This window comes from Danio rerio, chromosome 15 (assembly GCF_049306965.1).
Source record: "Danio rerio strain Tuebingen ecotype United States chromosome 15, GRCz12tu, whole genome shotgun sequence".
Lineage (NCBI taxonomy): Eukaryota > Metazoa > Chordata > Actinopteri > Cypriniformes > Danionidae > Danio > Danio rerio.
In genome coordinates this window covers 10623962-10646612 of record NC_133190.1, presented here as the reverse complement: position 1 = coordinate 10646612, position 22651 = coordinate 10623962, and the positions used below count along the sequence as shown (strand labels likewise).

General features: G+C 36.6%; 1 protein-coding gene across 5 annotated transcripts in view; it reads left to right on the top strand.

Annotated features, from left to right (window-relative positions):
* Positions 1-22268, top strand: part of gab2 (GRB2-associated binding protein 2) — a 160796-nt gene extending 138528 nt beyond the window's left edge. Inside the window, exons 5-11 of one of the 5 annotated variants that reach the window (XR_012390629.1) lie at positions 5591-5688; positions 7592-7874; positions 7989-8079; positions 13359-13458; positions 13583-13705; positions 15893-16301; positions 22044-22268. Coding sequence is in view for 1 of the 5 variants with exons in the window: in XM_687843.9 (XP_692935.4) it covers positions 5591-5688; positions 7592-7874; positions 7989-8079; positions 13359-13458; positions 13583-13705; positions 15893-16036 (839 nt within the window). In the remaining 4 variants the exon portion in view is untranslated. Of the gene's footprint in view, positions 1-1499; positions 5689-7591; positions 7875-7988; positions 8080-13358; positions 13459-13582; positions 13706-15892 lie in introns of those variants that run through there. The other 4 variants (XR_012390630.1, XR_012390628.1, XM_687843.9 and 1 more) reach the window with 4 other exon arrangements.
* Positions 22269-22651: the final 383 nt, after the last annotated feature.

Sequence of the window (22651 nt, the reverse complement as noted above, 5' to 3'; positions counted from 1 at the left end):
GTCGGCTTCACTGACGTGCACCTCTCAAAAAATGTAACTACACGTCGCAACAACGCGTAGCGCAAGCTCTGTGATTGGTCGACTTGGTAGCGCTGACGAGTCTGGGCGGGACCGAGAGCCGCGCGAATGGCGCGAGCGATTGTTTACAAATGTGGAGAACCCGTGAAGGAGCTCCGGATGGAAAGTTTTATTCTGTGTTTACCTCATGGTTAAAGTTGTTGCACGACCGCCGGTTCCTGCCTCAAAATTAGCAAGTTTGAGTCACTTGTACATTCAGAAAGTGTTCAGGAAAAGCAAAACAGCAGTGAAGAAACTCAACACAGAGAAACATTTACACCTCACTGCCAACTAGCGTTTCGGAAGTGTTAATGCAGACCAACAGAGACAGCACGCAGAAGTATAAATGCACAGCTGCGCCGTGAGTTACGCCGGTCACTGAACACAGAAGTATAAACCAGGCTTAACAGCTGATAATTAAAGAGTGCTCTTTTCACTATTCCTATATGGAGTCTGTTCCCAGCTTTTGACAAGCTGTTTTACTATAGTTTATGACAGAAAGGTTGTCATTTGTCCATCTTATTTTGATTTATAGAATTTTTTTTTAAACCTTTAGGCATCTTAATGTAATGTTCATTGCGTGATTTATGCACGTGATGTTTGTGCTAGTTTTATATTAGTTTATATTGGTTACGTGGCGGACATTGCGCTCTCTGCCCTTGTTAACATACTTAAATACCTGTGCTATATGACAATATAAAAGCTGTTTAAGTCCTCGTGTATGAGATTTAAGGTTTGGAACTCTGCTGAAGTCTGTTCTGAAATGAAAGCATCAGACTTGACATCATTTGCTACTGTTTTAATGACATGCGACTCGCATTGACAGGTGAAAATCCGATCTACCTGCTTACACTGCAGACATGAGAACACAGATCCGATTCATATCGGATAAATTTCCACAGATGAACAAGGCCTGAATCTGATTTGAGTATATCGGAATCCATGTGATTTGTTCCTGCTTACACGTACATCGGCCATATCCGATCTGTGCCACATGGGAGAAAAAAAAATCGGAATTGAGTCACTTGAACAGTGCAATGTAAATGCGGCCTTAGTCTCATTCACAACCTCCGATCTTCTCGTATCATCTTTGTTTAAACCTGAGTTTTGTGTCCTGTCTTGCTTCCTTTCATCCTTCTTTTCCTCTCATTTTGTCTGTTTTATTCTTATCTGGCCTTATCACTTCTCGTCTCATCCATTGACTTTTGTCTTTTTCTCTTCACTTGTTTTGTAGTATTTTTATTGTTTCCTTTCTTTGTCTTACATTTGCATAAACACTACCTGACAAAAGTCTTGTCGTGGACCCTAGTTGTAAAAGCAACAAATAAAAACTTGACTTCTTATTGATTAATTTTAAAAGTGAACTGCATCCCAATCATCAATACTGCAGTAGACCTACAGTATTAGAACCCGCTTGGACCTAAGATTCTCACAGAAATCAGTCAAGTTTGAAGGAAAAATCATGGTTTGGGGTTACATACGTGCTCTGTAGAATGGATGGCAACATCAACAGCCTGGTATCAATACATTTGTGCTGCCCATTACATTACAAACCACAGAAGGCAAATTCTTGAGTAGGATGGTGCTCTTTCTCATATTTCAGCCTCCATGATTACTCCAGAATTGACCAGCCCAGTCACTAGACATAACATTATTGAGCATGTCTTTGGTAACATTGTTACTTTTAATACCAAATGTTTAACTAAAAGTTAATATTGGTTATTATGGGATAGGCGGCAATACATTTGTAAGGTAGTGTATTGCATATTTTGCTGCCATTTTTCCTTTCTCTTATAATATTATTTTATTCTAATTTTTTTCTTTTAATTTCTGGTTTTCCTCTTCCTCTGTTGCTCGATTGTGCTCATCTTATTTGTTTTTGTCTCATTTTGTCTGTTTGAGCCTCATCCTTTTATTTGTCTCCTCTTGTCCCAATCTCTCTTTTTGACTTGGCTCATCTTTTCTTTTAGCTTTTCTTTTTCTAGCCTTTCTTTTCCTGTGGTCTTTTTCTCTCCTTGGATCTTATTTGTTTTATTGCTTGCCTTCTCATTTTGTCTCCTTATATCTCCTATTTTCTCTTTTTTTATCCCATATTTGGTTTTAAAGGGGTGGTCCACGAAGTTGTTTTAGGGTTTGATTGTGTTTAAGGGGTGCAAAACAACGTGTGTTCGTGATTCATTTGTAAAAAATCACGTTATTTGTTCACATATCTTACCCATTTTTTACACAGCTACTGAGCTAACATGGAAACAACCATCATATTTCCTGGTTCATCCTACAGGGCCCATCCTCAAAGGACTCTTGATTATTCAGCTATCCTAATGTGTTGTAATTAGCGGATCAGCTTCACATCACCAGGAAACGGCATGCCTCTCTGGCATGCGGTCTGTCAGACTGTAATGGCAAGCCAAATACCCTTGCCATACCCCTTGGCAAGCAAATACCCCTTTGAATACTAGATGGATACTCAAAACAAAGGTTTAAATGTGAAAACTGCTTGCCATAGACTGTAAATAATGTCAGTGAGACCGTATCAGTTTGAGCTTGAGTCAGACACAGAAAATGAAGAGGACAGCGCTGAACCCATGAAAATGTGACTCTTGCGAGATGTTTCTGAATGTTTTGTTTTTTTGCCTCAGGGAGACTTGGGATGTCTATACATAATATACTCCATTATTTCAAAAATGTAAAACTCATGGAATGCTGACGCATACAGATACATTGCAGTCGCTGGTAACAATCGTGGATGGGAGGAAAACGGATACATATGTTTGCAGCTAAGTCACTCACTGTTTTTCCAGAGTCTCTTGTATTTCATACCCATCTTCTGCCACCCTCCCGTTATGTTATTTCTCGCGGAAAACTTTCGCAATTTCATACCCACGATAGGTTATCAATTTTGGTATAGCATCTGATGTGTGTGCAGTGAATGGGCATAACCTGGAACCTTTGTGATCTCATTAGCTCGGATGTATTTTTTTGAAGTCCCCAAATTCGCTTGCTGTAGGCTTTGCTAAGCTAGCTCTGTAAAAGCTAATGTCTCCCTTAGCATTAAAGTTTGAGGATCTTACATTCAGAGATGTTGTTTATGTCCACACAGCAACATTACACATCAACTGAAGCTTAAAATATGATATCATAGTGGACGACCCCTTTAATATTGTCAATTTTTCTCTCCTTCTCTTTATCCCCTTTTTTGGTCTTCTTGTATCATTCACACCTTTTCTCTTATCTCTTCTCATTTAGTCTGTTTGTTTGAACCCTGTCTTGTTCTCTTTTGGCTCTATTTTAACGATTTAGCCACAAAGTATAGATTTTTGCAGTTTTAAAGGACAGAAAAATATGCTCTGCACAAGGTCTAACAGGATTGTGCCTATTCTTTTAATGAGTTATGGGTGTGTTTTGAGCATAACGTTCATTAAACCAATCAGAGTCTCATCTCCCATTCCCTTTAATGCCGAGTTCAGACTGCATGATTTTCAAAGTAGTCGTGTTACAGATGTTTTCACACTGCTTGAGCGTTTCGTCGCTGCTTTGTTTACACTGCAAGATGGATCGGCGACAGGGACTTTCACATTGCATGACTTTACTATAGGAAGAATCGCCGACATTTTCGTCCAAACTACGTCTCACAGCCAAAAACATGTAGTATATCTTTTGTTATTAACTACATAATGAGAAAGAAGCCTTTAATGGGGTAGAAAATGTACATATTTGTTCACCTGGATTTAAAGGGAATTAGCCATTTCTCCTCAACGTTGATAAAAAACTAATTTCTTTCTGTATGAAACGTCAAACAGACACGGTTGCTACTAAGTCCTGTCAAACCTCCACTAGTTTTTCCTCCATTTCGTGGGTCCAAATAAACCGAAAAAGAACGCTTTTAACTTCTCCCCCAGCCTCCGCTGGCCTGCAGCAGGTATACACAAACGCGCACACAAGTGAATGCTGCTCTCTCATTGGCTGTAGGCGATCGCCGATGTTATTTTCTGTCAAAACTCAATTCACACGGCATGATTTAAATCGTCGACAGCTCCAGATATTTAGCACGCCAAATATCTCACAGGCATCGCCGGCTCATCTGTGATTCTCTAAGATTACGTCTTTGATAGTTCATGTGATTGTCACTCACGTGCACGAGCACTGATTTGCCTCGGATTTCAGGCATTTGACGGCGATTTCTCAAAACCTGTCGACGGGCCAAAATCAGGGCTAAAATCACGCAGTTTGAACTAGGCATAAGAGTAAGTTGCGTTCCGCCATGACGCATTTGCTATTTGTATGACGGATTTTGTAAGTGGAGAAACTGAACACTTCAATATTGAGAAAACAGTTAAACAGACCATCTGCAGCACGAGGATGAGCATCTTGTTCACTTTAACCTCTTTTCATCTTGTCTTGTCTCCTGTGTCTTGCTCATTTTAACAGTTTAATTCTCTCAAATTTGTCTCCTTGTTTTTGGTCTTGCTTAATACATGTTTTTTTCCTCTCATGTTGTTTTTGTTTTTTGACAAACCTGCCATTTTAAAACAGAAAACCCAGAGTTTCGTTCATTTACCCTTTTCCCATTTTTATTTCTCTTCTCATCTCTATTTCTCCACATTTTTAATCTAGTCTCTCCTTTAATCGGTTTCTTTAAATCCTGACATCACATTTGGTCTTAAGCTCACCTGGTCTCACTTAGTTTCCTCTCATATCTCCTTTTTTATTTTGGTTTCACTTCTAATCTTGTCATCTCTCGTCTCACATTTGGTTTAATCTTGTCTATGTTGGTTTCATGTGTTCTTTTTTTGCAGATTGTGTCATTTCTCACACTTGTCTCACATTACCTCTATTTTTTCCATCACGTGTCATGTTACCTTTCATATCTTCTCATTCTTTCTCCTCCTTATTTATTCTCTTTTTTATGTGCATCTTTCAGTTTACTATCATCCTTGTCTTTCCTTTTGTTCCCATTTCCACCCATATTCTCTTGTCTCTCTCATCTTGTCTCTTCATCTCTAATTCTCCTTTATTAGTGTTATGTTTTTGCAGAGTTCTCTCAGACGTTTGTCACTCTTTTCCCATTCTACAAAAGCTAATCCTGACCCCTCGGCTCTCTTTCCTTCTCATTTTTTTTTTCTTCTAAATGTACACATCTGATTTGAAACTGAGAGGCAATCTGGTCAAGGTTTACTCTGCTCTGCTACGAGGCTAATGAAATTCAAGCCATGCAGGCAGACCCAGAATGGCTTGTTCCGGCCTGATAAGCTGCAAGGGGGGAAAAAAATGAGCAGACACAATTCAGTGATTTCCTAGTGGTTTGTGTTCAGCAAGGCCAGACTAGTGTGTCTACAGGAACAGGAAGTGACCTTTTGACCATCCTTGCCTGATTCCCACACCTGCGTTTGGTGGCCATGTTCTCAAATAAAGCAGAATTTATAAAGGAACAGAAGAGTGGTCTGATATCTGATGGCTTTTCTTAGATTACTTTGTACCTCAGGCTTATTACTTGGTGGATTTATTTCTACATTTTCTTGCTCCTCTGTTTCAGGATCCTCGTTTGAAACCAGCAGTCACCAGAGGCCAGTCTATTTTAACAACTCTGGTCAGTCGGTGGAGTCTGTAAACGATGGATTCAGTTCTTACCTGGTAAAGCAGCTTTCTAGAACAATTGCATGACACATTTTCAAGGTCTATAAATGCTAACTTTTGAAAACGCTCTGTATTACATTCAGCATTTAGGCAAGGACTTGGAAAACAAAATACAAGACTGTTTGTGCAGACAAATCATCTTGCATGAATAATACAGCCAATACAGTTATTTTAACAGATACTGTAGATGTAAACTGGGACAAAACCTCAAAAATGTGAAGACTCTTTGTTGTGTAAACACATTATTATAATTAATTTGAAGAAAATGGTGCCATTTGAATGACAACGCCAACCTAATTTCACCAAGTAGACATCGGGGTTGATCCTGGAACGACATTTCAATCAGCCAATTAGAATTAAGGCATATGTTTACCGTTTATGTTATGTCCAGGCTCATGGTTAGGTTTTTGCACTTCTACATGATTGTTATAACTAATATTCCCATCTGACCTTAGGAGTAATTTACACTTATGGTTAGGTTAAGGGGTAGGGATTAGGTATGGATTGCATTTTCCAACAAACATGATGTTCCAGGATCAACATACTCACCGGCCACTTTATTAGGTACACCTGTCCAACTGCTTGCTAACACACATTTTTAATCAGCCAATCACATGGCAGCAACGCAATGCATTTAGTCATGTAGACATGGTCAAGACGATCTGCTGCAGTTCAATCCATGCATCAGATTGGGGAGGAAAACTGATTTAAGTGACTTTGAATAAGGGCATGGTTGTTGGTGCCAGACTGGCTGGTCTGAGTATTTCACTGCTGATCTACTGGGATTTTCATGCACAACCATCTCTAAGGTTTACAGAGAATGCTTGTTAAAAGAGAAAATATCCAGTGAGCGGTAGTTCTGTGGGTGCAAATGCCTTGTTGATGCCAGCGGAGAACGGCCAGACTGGTTTGAAAGGCAACAGTATCTCACATAACCACTCGTTACAACCGAGGTATGCAGAAGAGCATTTCTGAATGCACAACAAGTCCTTAAGGCGGATGGGCTACAGCAGCAGAAGACCACACCAGATGAACATGTCAGTTCACTATTCTCAAATCGCTTCCACAGTCACCAGAACCCAATCCAATAGAGCACTTTTGGGATGTGGTGGAACAGGAGATTTGCATCATGGATGTGCAGCTGACAAATCTACAGCAACTGTGTAATGCTATCATGTCAATATGGAGCAAAATCTCTGAGGAATATTTCCAGTAGCTTGTTGAATCTGTGCCACTATGGATTAAGGCAGGTCTGAAGACAAAATGTAGTCCAACCCGGTACTAGTAAGGTGTACCTAATAAAGTGGCCGGTGAGTGTAGATTTTAATCCAGAATCGCATCATACTGGGCAAAATTATGAAATGCTGTATGATAACATCTGAACTTGTAAGAAATCAACTTTAGCAGCATAAACCCAAGTGGGTATTTTTTGAAGTTGAATGTTAAAAGGTCAGAAGAAAATGATCTAATAGCTTTACAAATATAATTGTAACAGAGCACATTTTTCACGGTAAGTGCTTTGTGCAGTGTAATAAATTTAATTATACATGTGTGATTCTTTCTCTTTTTTTACATTTCTTTAGACACCATAATTGGCACAAAAAGATTTTGTTTATTATATTTTATTTTACAATTAACTTTAAATATAAAGAATCACATCTATAGTGTGTAAGTACAGATCACCAGTAATTAAGTTCAGTGTCCTGTTAATTATAGCTCTAGTAAGTCATAAAGACACAAATGACACCATTTCCTGATAATGACCTCATAACTCACAAAGTCACAAACTGACAATAACAAGTCTATTCAAAGTACGCAGGAACAAATGGTGTGTGTCACAGTGGTTTCCACCACTGATCTGGAAACTGTGTAAGCTGGATTGTTCTTCTTTCTTTTACAGAGAACTAAAGCCCCATTGACCCGCTCTGATAGTGCCGGCTCTGATGATAACTATGTACCCATGAATCCCGGCTCGTCCTCCTCCCCTCTCAGTGCTGCCCTGGCTGACAGTCCCAAAAATAACTATATTCCCATGAGCCCAGGTCCTCACCATTTTGATTTCCCAGGTTTCTCGGCAACATTACCAGCCAGGAAGGGTAGTACAGCATCATTGTGTCTCCGACCGGGGCGTCTCAGCGACGTCACACCACCACCAATCAACCGCAACCTGAAACCAAGGACAGGTGAGCACTGGCAAAACTACTCGTGTTTGTCTTCTGTAACTTTAATAACGTTTGGTAAAATGCTAAAATGTGTATCTTTTAAAACATAAAAGATTGTTTAACTTTGTTTTGCAGCAAAACCAACACCTCTCGATTTGAGGAACAATGGCATCATTGATGAACTTCCTTTCAAGAGTCCTATTACCATGTCTTGGACAAGGCCAATGTGAGTCTCTCTCACAATTTAGAAAAAAAAAAAAATTTAATACTTTTTAAAGCGCCATAATTTTAAGTCAAGCACCTTTGTCATTCATAACCAAGCATATGTTGTGCTTTGAAAGTTCTTGCTGTACTTAACATTTTACTAACACTTGAAGGGTGCTTTCACACCTAGACTTTTGTTTCGGAGTCTCGTTTGCCGAGTTAGTACGGTTCATTTGGCATATGTGAAACCACCAATCGCTCGGATCCGCCCCAAAACAATCGCTCCTAGATCGTTTGAATGAGGTGGTCTCGGCTCGACTGAAACGGACTCTGGAGCAGATCAATTTTAGTGAGAAAGCGATACGATCCGAGCCCGGTTATATCACAGTGTTTTATGCATATGTAATAGGCATACAGCTATGTGAAGAGATAATTATGAGTAGGGCGGGAGATCATTCAACAGACATCCCAAGTCTCCCGGAAGTTTTGAGAGTCGCGCCTCTCCCTCCCGGTCTTCAAATACGTCACACACCCTACTCACCCCTCCTTACTGCATCCCTCTTCGCTCTTCAGACACGTCGTGCGCATCTTCTCAAACACCACCAAACCACCACCATCCCTCTGACAGCTCAGCTGAGCGAGACTCTGCAAAATAAACCATAAAACTCTGAGGAGAGTTTACTCACACGTGACTTGTTTTAGCTCTTTTGGTCCGTTTAGAAACTTTGCCATGTTAAAGCGAACCGCACCAAGAACAAAGACCAACAATGTAACAATTGTAATCCCCGTTTCGGAACAATTGAATCGATTCACAGGTGTGAAAGCACCCTTAGACTTCTTTGATCACACTATTCTCTGTCCCATTCACTGATTTTATTAATATCTTTAAGAGAATATAGAAAAAAGGTAGCAAAATCATTGCAGTAATTTGATTTGTAAAGATTAGAATAAAAGTTATATCAAAACTAAGAAATTATTAGTGGATGATTTATAATCAAGCCATTTAATTTAAGCTGGTGAATTTATTATTAATTTATTTTTTTACCTATCTGTCTTAAAAGGGAAAAAAAAATGCGGAATTTTGTTCCCCTTGTTCCAACCACTTAATTCCAGACCTGACAAATGCACCTTCTGCTTTGTTTATATACAGTTAAAGTCAGAATTATTAGCCCCCTGTATTTTTTTTTCTTTTTTAAATATTTCCAAAATTATGTTTGAGCAAGGAAATTGGTAATGTTTGTTTTCTTCTGGAGAAAGTCTTATTTGCTTTGTTTTGGCTAGAATAAAAGCTGTTTTAATTAAAAACAACATGTTAAGGTCAAAATTTATAAACCCTTTAAACTATATATATATTTTTTGATCATATACAGATCAAACCATCATTATATAATAACTTGCCTAATTACCCTAGCCTGCCTAGTTAACCTCATTAACCTAGTTAAGCTTTTAAATGTCACTTAAAGGTGTATAGAAGTGTTTTAAAAAATATCTAGTGAAATATAAGTTACTTTTATCATGGCAAAGATAAAATAAATCAGTTATTAGAAATGAGTTATTAAAACTATTATGTTTAGAAATGTGCTGGAAAAAACTGGGGCAAAATAAACAGGGGGGCTAATAATTCTCAATTCAACTGTAAATCATCCAGCTGACACTGTAAATCACTTTTACAAGTTCCTCAGATAAAAGTCTATAGGGTGAAATCATGGAAAGAGAGGTGATCTCTGATACAATTTGCTTCTCCAAGACTCTCTTATGTTTAGACAAAAAAATGCCAAAAGATCTTAAATATTTGCCCACTTTATAATTTGGAAGTTCCCAATACTTTTTAAAAGCTGTTTTTTTTTTTTTTTTTTTTTTTTTCAAATCCCAATGGAATATATTAATTTTATTATTTCCAATTTGACTGCTTCATGTTTTAAATAAAATTCATGTTGTGGTGTAACATTTGATGTTGTGTCCCAAAAGGGGAAAATTTTATATTAACACAAATTACCTTGTGATCTGTTAAGGGAGTAACTAGAAAGTCTACCAAAACATTCTCTTTCAGAATGCTCCCAAAAAGAGTCTATGCAGGACTTGTTCCACTGTTGTTACCCCATTTAAGAACATCGACTAGGACAAATGATTCTCCTTATGTCAGTTAAATCAAATTTTTGCATAAAAGTTTTGAAATTTGTATTAAATGAACCCATATGCTTTAGAGGCCATCTATCAATACAATAATTCAAAGTATTATTAAAGTCCCCTCCGGATTGGGTAGGCTAAATTGTGTATAGAGTATGAGTGTAAAAGAGTGTGTATGGATGTTTCCAAGAGATGGGTTGCAGCTGGACGGACATCCGCTGCGTAAAACATGTGCTGGATAAGTTGGCGATTTATTCCGCTGTGGCGACCCCAGATTATTAAAGGCACTAGGCTAAAAAAAAGTGAATGAATGAATGAATAAAGTCCCCTCCAGTTAGTAAAAATGCATGTGGATGTTTATGAAACCAAAGCAAAATTCTTTCCTCCAAACACCCGAAAAGCTTATCATTTTTAATGTTAATGTTTTAGCCATAAATATTAATAAAAAAATAACAAATTTAATTATTACAACATAAAAGTTAACATAAAAATGCCCTAAAGGATCTGAAAAAAATTCCAAAATAGTTCTAGAAAAATTTGTTTTTAACATAGCGACCCTTGCAGACCTCTCCTAGTCATGAGAAAACCCTAAGTTATTGTTTCACTGTGACCTCTAAAACATCAGATCACTATCCATGAAGTGTGTTTCTTTAAAGAAAAGAAAATCAGTTTTTAACTGTATTGCGAACAAAAATAAAGCTTTACTTTTAAAATTTACATAAAAAATTAAAGTTAATGCTAGTGATGTTGGGTGGCTCAGTGGTTAGCACTGTTGCCTCACAGCGAGAAGGTCACTGTCGATGTGGCGACCTAATGTGGCGAAGGAAAATTAAATGAATGAATTGTGGGCGCACAATATATCGTTTCAGCATCGATATCACATTCTGTGCATCTGCAATCCGCTTGTCAATTCGTGACGTGTCATGGACATATGGAATACTGTTTCTGGATCCAAGCCGCTACTCATTTCAATTGAGAAAATAGTCGTTTATGGCCACTTTTTAGTCATATCACACTTTAAAGTGAATTTCATATAAATTCATAGTATACACATCTGTCTCTGGATTTTAACAATTTATTAAAAATGTATATCCTCCTGAGACCCGAAGAATTTTTTTTCTGTGATTTCCTACATCCTTTGGGTTAAAAAAAAATCTACAATTTAGAGTTTTTACATTTTGTTTTTATTTTTAATTTTACCGCATGTCCACTGTAGTGGACCACAGGACCATTTTAGTTCAAAACGACCGCCACTCAGACAATAAAAAACAGTACAGGATATGGCTGTAAAGGGATATTAATCCAGTAATAATGTAACAAAATCAAAACAAAAGCCATTTTTTTTCCTTTTGTATTAAAATTCCTGAAACAGTTTAGTCTGGAAGAGAGCCGAACTCAAAAAAAAAAAAAAAAAAAAAATTCATTCTGTAATTGTCTCTAATTTTTTTATTGTCTGATTGTCAGACTCTAAATCAGAGTCTCCGTCAAATATTTTATAAAGAATTCTCTCTGCTTCAGTTCTGGCAACAGTTCTCTGCCTGCCTACAACATGCAGTCATTAATTACATCAAGATGGTCCTTGTGTCCACTATAGTGTACATTTAAAAAAGGATGATATTTTGAAACACAAACAAGTTAACAGGTTTGTAAGCCAAATGTATTGTTCCTGATTTAATAAACAAAAATATAAGTAATATTAATAGTAAAAAAAAAAAAACATCTAAAAAGCTCAATTTTACATACCTATCTCCTTCCCAAAAAATGTGCTTTTTTTTGTATGTCGGCCATTTTGGATGCAGTGTAAGAAGTGGTTCGTAGCATGCCAGCCAATCAAATGACATATCACTAAAAAGACCAGGATGTCCTTTGAACAGTACAACAAGACTAGACAGAGTAGCTCAAAAAATGTAAAGAATCGCCTTATTTTGGTAAGTGACTTACAACAAATACTGAAGATTCATGTTTCATAAGAATCATCATGCTATGGTGGCCAGGGTACCATCAGTTTAAATTAGTCTTTTTAATTTTGATAAAACAACAAAAGTAATAACACTTTGCCGAGGTGCGTTTGAAATCCAGGTCGCCGGTGTCAATGCTTTACCGCGCTTTAACCAATTGACCACATGGTTTGCCCTAGAATTGCCCTAGATTTGCCAATTTACAAAATGTTTAGGCGCTAGACAGGAATAAGCCTGTCAAAAATATATTTTTATGTATTGTAAATGAGATCAGACTTTAGTCAGGCTCGTGATTAAACAGGCACCAATGTAAGCTGGCACGCTGACGCGTAAAACCTTAATTAAAAAAATTCCTCAGGCTCTTTTTTTGTTTTGTCCACCATGTTAAAAAAATATTCAACAAAAGTTCAACCTTGTGTACCAGGTTATTTTTGTTTTTCCGTTAAGCTCCATCTAACGTTAGGGAGGGGTTTTGTACATTCACTCTGCTTATCGCTAGTGAAAATTGTTTGGGTGTGAATCTCCCCAAAAAACGCTGACGATAAGTGTGATTGATAATCATACCAGTTTGCAGAAACCTTAAGAGCTTGCAAATTTGATATTGATTTTACATAATAGTCAAAAAGTTAAAACGATAGTTCTCCCCAAAAAATTCACTCTATTTACTCAAAACCTTCACATTTAAAACCTTTCAGTTTCTTCTTCTGTTGAACATACGATAAGATATTTTGAAAAGTGTTGGAATCCTGTAACTATTGACCTCCATAGCATTTGTTTCTCCTATGGAAGTCATGGTTACAGGTTTACAGCTTTCTTCAAAAAAAATCTTGTTTTCAACAGAAATAAGAAATACATAGAGGTTTGGAACCTTGGAGTAAATTTCCATTTTTTGGGGGTGAACTATAATTTTAATATTGAGTGGTTTACATTTCAGACACAATATTATTGTTGTTTTTCTGTTCGTCTATAATAAAAGTGATTTTAAACAAAACCAAAGTACAACATTTCACACTGTTTATGACCGTGAATTTGAGACTAGTTAAACTAGCCAACAATTGAAGTGGATCAAAATAGTTTTTTAAATTGTTCTAAGACAAGAATCTGTGTTTTTAAATAGTTTTAGGAAAACTTTAGGGAAAGGTATTTATCCACTTCAAATGTTGACTTGTTGATATCATTTGTAATGTGGAGTTAAACTGCTTCATTTTTATTACAGGCCTATGAACTCCATCTCGTCACAGCACTGTCGACCCATCTCAACCCAGAGCATCACCAGCACTGATTCTGCAGACAGTGAGGAGAACTATGTGGCAATGGTGAGGAAATGACATCAGCTTTAGTCGCTGAGCCTAACCAGATAACTTCAAGATTGGATTTCTGTGCATATAATATTCTGCACAATGTTTCAAGCAGCTATTTTATTTATTTTTTTAAATGTAGCAAAACCCAGTCTCTACCTCCCCAGCGATGAGTGGTACCAGCAGTCCTGCACCGAGGAATTGTGGTAATGTGGACTATTTGGCTCTGGACTTTCAGCCTGGTTCTCCTGGTCCACACAGAAAGGTATGTTTATTAGTTAAAAGGTCTTTCAATCAAACACACATTATCAATCCTTCAATGCAACGCCAAGACAAAAAAGATATGTAGAAAATTGCTCAATGTTCAATATATCTGAAACATGGCACTTTTAGTGGTTTGTTTCTATCACTTTTGTCACAGAATAAACAAGAATTAATTATTCACAACTTAATGTTTTTCACCCCATAGACTTTCATGAATAAAATGGTGCCATATTGAAAACATGCATTTCAATTGGGTGTATGCAGAAGGACTTTTAATTTTTCAGTAACCTGGGTCAAATGCTTCCGGTGTACTGTATGTCATTACAAAATCAGCACGTCTGTTTTCTTTAAAAATCAATTATCTTCACTGCCTGATTGATATACAATATAAAGTGGGTTTCTGAATGTACAAAAAAGCACTTTCAAATATGAACATTTATTTGACCCCATTATTTTCAATGGAGTTTCTACACTAGCCTGCTGATCCTAACAGCGCTGCTTTTCTGCTCGTTTTACACTTAAACAGCTAATTGAATACTTATGTCTATTTCACTGATTATATTTTAACTACATTACAACATCGATGCTGTAAAAGGATTAAAAAAAAAATAAAAAAATAAAAATTTTAACCGTTCACCACAAGTTTATTGGTAGGGGGAGAAACACTAGCTGTACATATACCCTAAGTTTCAAGCTTGATGAACTCTGACCTGTTAATTCACTTCATGTAAATACATGAGAGCAATAGAGATTAAAAAAGTGACATCTCTGTTAAAGAAAATCTTGCTTGTTGTATCAATATTGTATTAATCGTCTTGCTGTATTCCACCTCTTTTCGCAGAACCATCCAACAGAATTTCATATGTGGACACTGGAATATTTTCTCAGTATTGCAAGTTTATACAGCCTATGAACTTACAATCATGAAAAATAGAAATGCAATTCAGATGACAAATAGAATTAGAGTTAGATAAACTCATAAGATGTAAACTCAGAAATCCCAGCCTGATCTCATGAGTAAATGTAACTATGTTTTGTGAGTTTAGTAGCTAATTCGTTTGAGTTTAGTTGACGAAAATGTAAGACTTTTTAAAAGGAGGCGAATGAGATCATACATAATTTATATGAATGAAGCTGCGGTAACGCTGCACTTTTCTCCCCATAGACTTCCATTCATACACAAGTGAATGGATCAGACTGGAAACGTAAGGTTTTGCGGCAAGTTTCGCATTTCGCTGCATTGGAAAGTTCAAGCTTGGTGAACTCTGACCTGCGAAATCGAATCACATGATTGTGTGACACCAATGGAGGATCAAAACATGACTTCTCTAGACAGAAATTAAAACAAGTGACCAATTGCTCACATAGTCTACATTTTATATATCCAAGCTAACTGCGTACTTATTGCAAAACTTTATCAAAAAAAAAATATATATATACGTTTACTTAAAAAGCATCGTTTTTCCTCAGCACTTCAAAAGAAACCTCAAGAACTTCTCATCAGGCAGTTGTTATGGATTTTTAAAAATGTTGCACATAAAATTCCCTCATTTCAGCCAGACTCTGCTCCAAATCGTTCATCTTCGGATGCAGGGCAGTGAACAAGGTGTAAAAATGCTGTGCACTCTACCAGCTAAAATCATGTCACATGCTCTCACAACGAACCTGCGTGCAACACTGAGATGACATCACATTTGCTGCATGCATCCAAGTGTACTAACGATCACGTCGAGTATAAACAGGCTTTAGGTGAGAGTCAAAACAAACTTAAGGGGCGAGTAAATATTCATGTTTGGATGAACTATCCCTTTAATATGTTTATGAGGAAACTTATCTTTGAGTTAGGGGCCAATTTTCATAGACCATTTCGAGGGATGTAAACAATAACATTAGTCGTAATGTATTTCCTATTTTAGATCTTTATTTCCAAAGCTTCTGAGAATCCAGAAAGTTCCACATGTTGATACTGACAGCCATGACAGCTATGTTAACATTAGTTATGACTGAATCACCTCTTGCTAGTTCCGAAAGTTTTAAGACAAGCAGGAACTGTTCATGGACCAATGATATTGCCATTTTAAAACAATCTATGTCATAATCCTAAAATGTAGAATTAAAAAAAAAAGTTTTGAAATGTAAGTCAGAATTGTATTTGCGAAATCTATACCCTTTATTTTCTCTCTTACAGCCGTCCACCTCTTCAGTCACCTCAGATGAAAAAGTGGACTATGTGCAAGTGGACAAAGAGAAGACGCAGGCCCTCCAGAACACCATGCAGGAGTGGACAGATGTGCGGCAGTCAAGCGAACCGGCTAAAGGCATCAAGTCCTGATGACTTTCAACTGTCTACATTAAATGCGTTCCTCACTGTCAGTCCAAATGCTCTTATACAGTTACACGCTGATAGAAACTGGGACAAAATAGCGAATGATGCAGCAACTAAAGCCATGAATCCAACTAACTCCTTTAAAGGACTAAAATCCCTCAGCCTCCTGGACTGTGATGCTATGCATGTTAGAGACATGTTAAACTTCAAAGTTCAGTGCGACAAAATTTTAGCTACTTGCTCTTTCTGAGAGTGAGCGACTTCTTCTGTGGTATGTTGAAAATCATAATCTAGTTAATAGTAATGTGTGCAATTTTTTTTATGTGAAATACTTCCTTCAGCTTAAAAGTCAAAGAGAACCAAGTAAGCCATTTAAACCTCCCTGAAAACTGTAAACACTGTGACTGTTTCGAAACATTGCTCTGTTTGTTTGAGCATCCCGGCTAGCCTGGCATGGCAACACAGCTCAGCCAATGGCATGAGTTTGGGGGGGGACTATTTAACCAATGACGTACAAGAAGAGCATTCAGGAAACCTGTTTGACACTCAGTACTGTTACAAATCTATTTGGTGGCACTAGTTAGGCAGATATGCCACTTTAACAGTGTTATAAGGGCAGAACAGCACATCATGCAAATGCTTTTCTGAAGTAACTATGGTCTGCCTACCAACTTGAATCGCAATTTATTAGGAGAGATGGTCGTTTTTCAATAACAACTAAGCAATGCAGGAATGCTTGTAAAAAATCCTTATAGGTGTTGAGTTAATAACTTCAGACATTGGGTCACAATCATTAAACATGCATACGTACAGATTTTTGCAAAACGTGCACAGCAGTAAGAAAAAATCCAATTCATTCATTGGAAGATTATCATCAACACTAACATAGTGCATTGCGCTAAAGTCCCTTTAAGGCAGGGATGTCAAACTCAATTACTGGAGGGCCACAGGCCTGCACAGTTTAGTTCTAACCCTGCTTCAATACACTTACTAGTAGGTTTCAAATAAGCCTGACCAGGTGTGTTTAATTAGGGTTGGAACTAAACTGTGCAGGGCTGCGGCCCTCCAGGAATTGAGCTTAACATCCTTGCTTTAAGGCAAGTCATTTCACTCGGCGGCCATCTTTGAAACACCTCTCGGGCAGTATGCTCGGGCGTTCTGTTTGAATGGGGAATCATCAAATTCTCCACGATTGCTTGCCAAGCTTACGATTAAATTTAATTTTTGGAATCACTAATCAAGTTAAAACAACAACTGAGTCTTTGGTTTAATTTCTGAACATTTAAGTCACACAAAATCTGCAGAAACTCATGTCTGGACTGAGCCTCTCACCTGGAGAACCTGAAGAAGTCTATAGCGGTCCATGATTGGTCTCTTTACTAGAAGGTCAGGCTTCATATGCCATAATGACTGTTATACTTTTCTCCATTCAAAACTATATGAGTGACACATCTTGTGCATTCTATAGTCTACGCTCAACTTTAGTGTGAATGAATTGAAAGCGCTCATTCCACTGCACTCACAAAGTGCCAGTGGAAACACAATGTAAAGTCAGAACTCGTCTTTACAGAGAGTGCAGATGTTTGCTGAGAGTGACAAACGGCTGTTCAATCGCTTTAGGTTGCCCTATTCCTTAATGATTTATGCAACTTTTTTCTTGCTTTAATCTCTGCTAGCAAAACCTCACATTAATTATTGTTTAAGTTTTTTTCTTTCTCTAGAGCAGTGGTTTTAAACTCGGTCCAGGAGGTCCAGTGTCCTGCAGATTTTAGCTCCAACTTGTTTTGTCCGACAGTTTTGCTTCAAGCCTGACCAAACATAGCTGATCTATCTAATTAAGGTGTTCATACACAATTATTTCAATTAGCTGTATTTGATAGGGTTAAAGCAAAACTGTGCAGAGCCGTGACCCTCCAGGAATTGAGTTTGAGCCCTTTGCTTATGTGGAGCTGGTTACTGCGTGTTCTATTTAAATTACTAATCTCGCGCACACAGCCACTTATTCAAAACACTGCAAATTCACTATTTTAAGAACAAGCTTATGTATATACACAATAACAAGTGATTAGTTGATTAAAAAAATAATAAACAAGGCCTTAACACAATTAAGTAAATAAACTATGTACATAGTTATGAAAATTAAGTGAACTTAATAGTTCTAAGTTGGAACAGAAATACTTAATATTTAAGGCAATGGCCTTACTCATTTTTTAAAGTATTTTCACAGTATGTATGTATATTTTGTGAATTAGATGGAAATTTTTCATGAGAAGTTCAAATGTGCACATCAACACAAAAACGTATGCATTTATTAGTGAATGAGGCCCAGTGTCCTAACATAGCATAACATTTCTTCATAATTTTTCCCTCTATTGCTTTGCTAAAATTGGAAAATGACCATGGCTGCACCTGAAATCGCATACTATAATACTATATAGTACATTAAAAACAGTATGACAGCCAAGTGGTATGCTCAAACTCAGAGTATTCGAAAAACAGTATATGATGACCTATCTCCAGCAAGATTCTGAAGTGCACATCTGATGGACGCTTCGCTATACCATAATGCACCGTGAGAAAATACTATATAGAACGTACTTTTCTAAAAGTCGTGTAGTAGGGCTGGGCTGATACGATATTGTAGTGAATAAAGATAAAAATCATGTCAATAACAATGATAAGCTCTGGACTTTTTATATATACTCTATATTGATCTAAGAGCCAATCCCACAGCAGAAATGTCCAACAATAGGACTCTAAAAGTGTGTTGATATTAGAGATGTACTTAATTTTTTGCCCACCGAAATTACGTTACGCCATTTAATTGACCCTCTAATTTTTGTGGCTTCAGACATTGTTAGGATACTCTTTTAAATATGAAAGCATTAAATATCAAAATATATACAGTTATCGTTCAGTATGGAAAATAATTATCGAGATTGCATTTTTTGCCATATCACCCAGCCCTATCGTGTAGTAAATTCAAATTCCAATGTAGTACCTACTAGAGTAGTAGGTGATTTTGGACGCAGCCCCTCTCTCTTAAACCAAACTCAGATTAATAATATGTGTGCGTCATGCAATGTAAATGCAAAGCTAACAAGCAGCAAGAAAAGTTTGACTTCATATGGTCTCTAGAAAGATAGTTCACTCAAAAATGAAAATTCTGTCACCTCAAACTTGTCTAGCACTTTAAGCAGGTGGTTTTAATACATACTTATTTAAAATAAAATAAAAAATTTAATACCATAACACCTTAAAGGGACAGTTCACCCAGAAATTAATATTCAGCCATTCATTTTCTTACCCTTGACTTGTTCTAGCCTGTATGAGACTCACTCTTCTGCTGAACACTGAAGATGCAATATTTTGAAATTGATAGGAGAAAATAAATCCTATGGACATCAGAGATTATCATCGACTGTTTGGTTACTACGATTCTCATTTTGTATTAAGCAGAAGAAAGAAAATGAGATTATACAGGTTTAATTCATTCTAATGAACTATTTCACCTGGCAAAAATCTGAAAAGAAATATGATAACATTTAAAAATGAAAAACAAAAATTAAGGTCTATCGGCCATTGGTGATGACTTCGTCTATCGATCCAACCCTAATCTGATCTCAACATTAGTGTTTAGTTTTACAGAACGAAAAGTTAAAGTCACAGCATTTAGATTTGTAAACATGCAAAAAAAAAATATAATAATTCCAAGCTAATACTTTTTTTTCATATTGAGTGAACTATTTATCAAATCAGACTGGTTACAGATCCACCTAAACGTGAGCTGAGAGATCATTGAAGGTGATTTTTATGTGCATATTGTCAGTAAAGCTGGTTCTAATTCTCCAGCATGTGCTTTCAGTTTCAATAGAGTTTACTACACAGTGCCATTGTGCACTGACAAGATACGCAAAAACACATTCAAAACAGAATTGGAAAATAGATTTGAAGATAATTGTTCTGTGATGATGACAGCTGTTTGTGTAGCTTTTTGGTGAACCAAGACTGCGTAGTAAATGCTGCTATATCTGAAAGCAATTGAAAAAAAAACATCCATAACATTTTTTTTTACTTGAAACTCATAATTCAGTCAAGGGATTAAAATAAATCCATTCTCTAGTCGTGTGTTTATAGATCACGATGAATCCATAAAAGGAGTTAACTATTCTGTTTATAATGGGGGTTTCCTGTGTTTCTTCTTCATGGGTATTTGCAGTTTTGTGCAAGAGTGCCCTCTGGTCTTCAGAGTAAATTTACTACTGAATACACAACCATGCTTTCCTGGCAAGATGTGCAGTTTTGCTCAGTTTACTTAAATGCTCCTAACCTAAATTATGGATTTTGTAATATGGCAGAACATATTAATCAAAAACATATGCCTCCCTTAAGCTTGACAGATATTCGCTTTAAACCATTCAATGCCTTTACTTTGCATGCAGTCTGAATAGGGATAATGTGACGATCTTACCCTAAAATCCAAATAGCCTCCCTAGCTGTTAATACAGAACAGGTAACAGCAAACCTACATATACAAAATGAACAATAACCGCTCTATTCATAAACGAATAAACAAGTACTGTTCGTTAACGCTTCAAGCTAATGTGTTTGTCAGAGGGACTGTATGGAGATTCAGCATTTTAAATTTATAATTAATACATTTCAATTATTTTACAAAACAAAAATAAAACTGTTTTTAGTTCTAGTCAAATTCTTGTAGAAAAAAAAAATAAAAAGCTTAAAGGGATAGTTCACCTAAAAATGAAAACACTCACCCTTAAGTGTTTTCCAATCTGTTGAGCACAGAAGAAGATTTTCTGAAAATGATGGAAACTGGTAGCCATTAATTCCATAGTAGAACATTTTTAAATTATCTTTAAATTATTTTCTTTTGTGTTCAACAGAAGAAAGAAACTCTTGGAACAAGGTGAGGGCTAGTAAATAATTTTAATTTTGGGGGAACTATGACATTAAGGGGCGTTCACGTGCCACATCGAAAGCGTATGTCAGTCATGCATATTTTTTATTTTTATTTTTTGTATTTTTTATTATTAACTACTGGTCTAAAATGCTTAGTACAAGTACCAAGTAAACTGGGAGAATTTTAACGATGTCGAATTCTGTATGTGAAACTTTTTAGAGAACTGTTGTTATGTAAATGCGCTGACAGGAGCATGCTGTTTATAATAAAGGTCACAGGAATTAACCCCTTCAGACCCTGCGTCCATTACAATGGACATTACATGACATACCATTTTTCTGAAATTTGGAACATAATTCAGGTCTGAAGGGGTTAAAACAGAAGGGGCACATAAATCCTTATATTTCAATCTGTGTTTTCTCAAGCTTTAAGGTTTTTTAAAAAGCCATATTTATTTCATGATAGGCCATTATAAATGTTCGCTCAAAAGGACTGTAGGATTTGTCATTTCATTCAGTATTTTAAGGCGGGCTGGGACCTCCGAATACTCCATTTCTAGCAGTTTGGGAGCTTTTTTGCCTTTGAACTCCACATCATTTCATATTCCAAAACCATTTTGTATTAAGTTAGCCTAACCTTTACATACAAGGTCGTGAGCGGTCTGGACTTGTAAAATAGACCTTGCGTATAGATTGTCAGTTAGATCTGAATGTGTTGAGTGGATTATTTAAAAATGTGCTTTTTAAGACTGCCATTATTTTACGATGTGAAACTGTGGGACATTTAGCAGCACTGGTGTTGGTTCATAGATAAAGTGGACCAAACGGGCTGAAATTGGTTTCCTAATGTCTTTTTTCTATTCTGAAAATATGTAATGTATTGTAATGGCAGAGTACTAGTAGATGAATATAATACTTGTGTGTGAGCTGTAGTAGAACTTATGCTGTAGTTTGTTGAGAGGCAGAAACGAGGAGGTAAAAAAAAACTACTTGGACAAATGTCATTAATTGAGTGGATTTTCCTGTAAAGTATTTCTGTTCAACTCTTGGTCGCTTTGTGAATTAATTTATTAATTTATTACGTGTTTTGCAGGTGGACGAACGATGTACAAAGAATGAACTTGTGGCTCTACTAACATTAATTTATGCTCTGTGTGCTGATTTTGTGAAGCAATATGCAAAGCAAAGCCAGTAAAATGGTCAAATGAGGTACATTTGAGATGTCTGTCCTTTGTGATGTTTGTGATATTATACTTGCATAAAATAAATTCAACTGCTAACAAAACAAAATAAACATTTGAATGAAACTTTTCACTAATTACGCTAATATCACAGCTCGTCATTGGAATGATCAAATTACTGGATGTATTTAAATGATCACATAACTGAATGTACGATCCTGGAAACCAGTGGTGGAGAGAGTAATAATAAATAATATTCAGGTAAAAGTACCATTTTCAAAATAGCAGTGCAAGTAGAGTATAATTATCTGTTCTGAAAGGATAAGTAAAATGTAGCCATTCTAAAGGCAGTGAAGAGTACACAGTAAACATTATTCCACCTTATTACCCTGAAACCTGTGTCAAGGGTCTAAAATAAAATTGTGCTGATTACTTAGGTTAATGTAATGGATGCCAGCTAGCCAAGCGCTATGCATGTAAACCTAACTTCTCCTTTAAAGGTGCTCTGTTAGAGTAACCG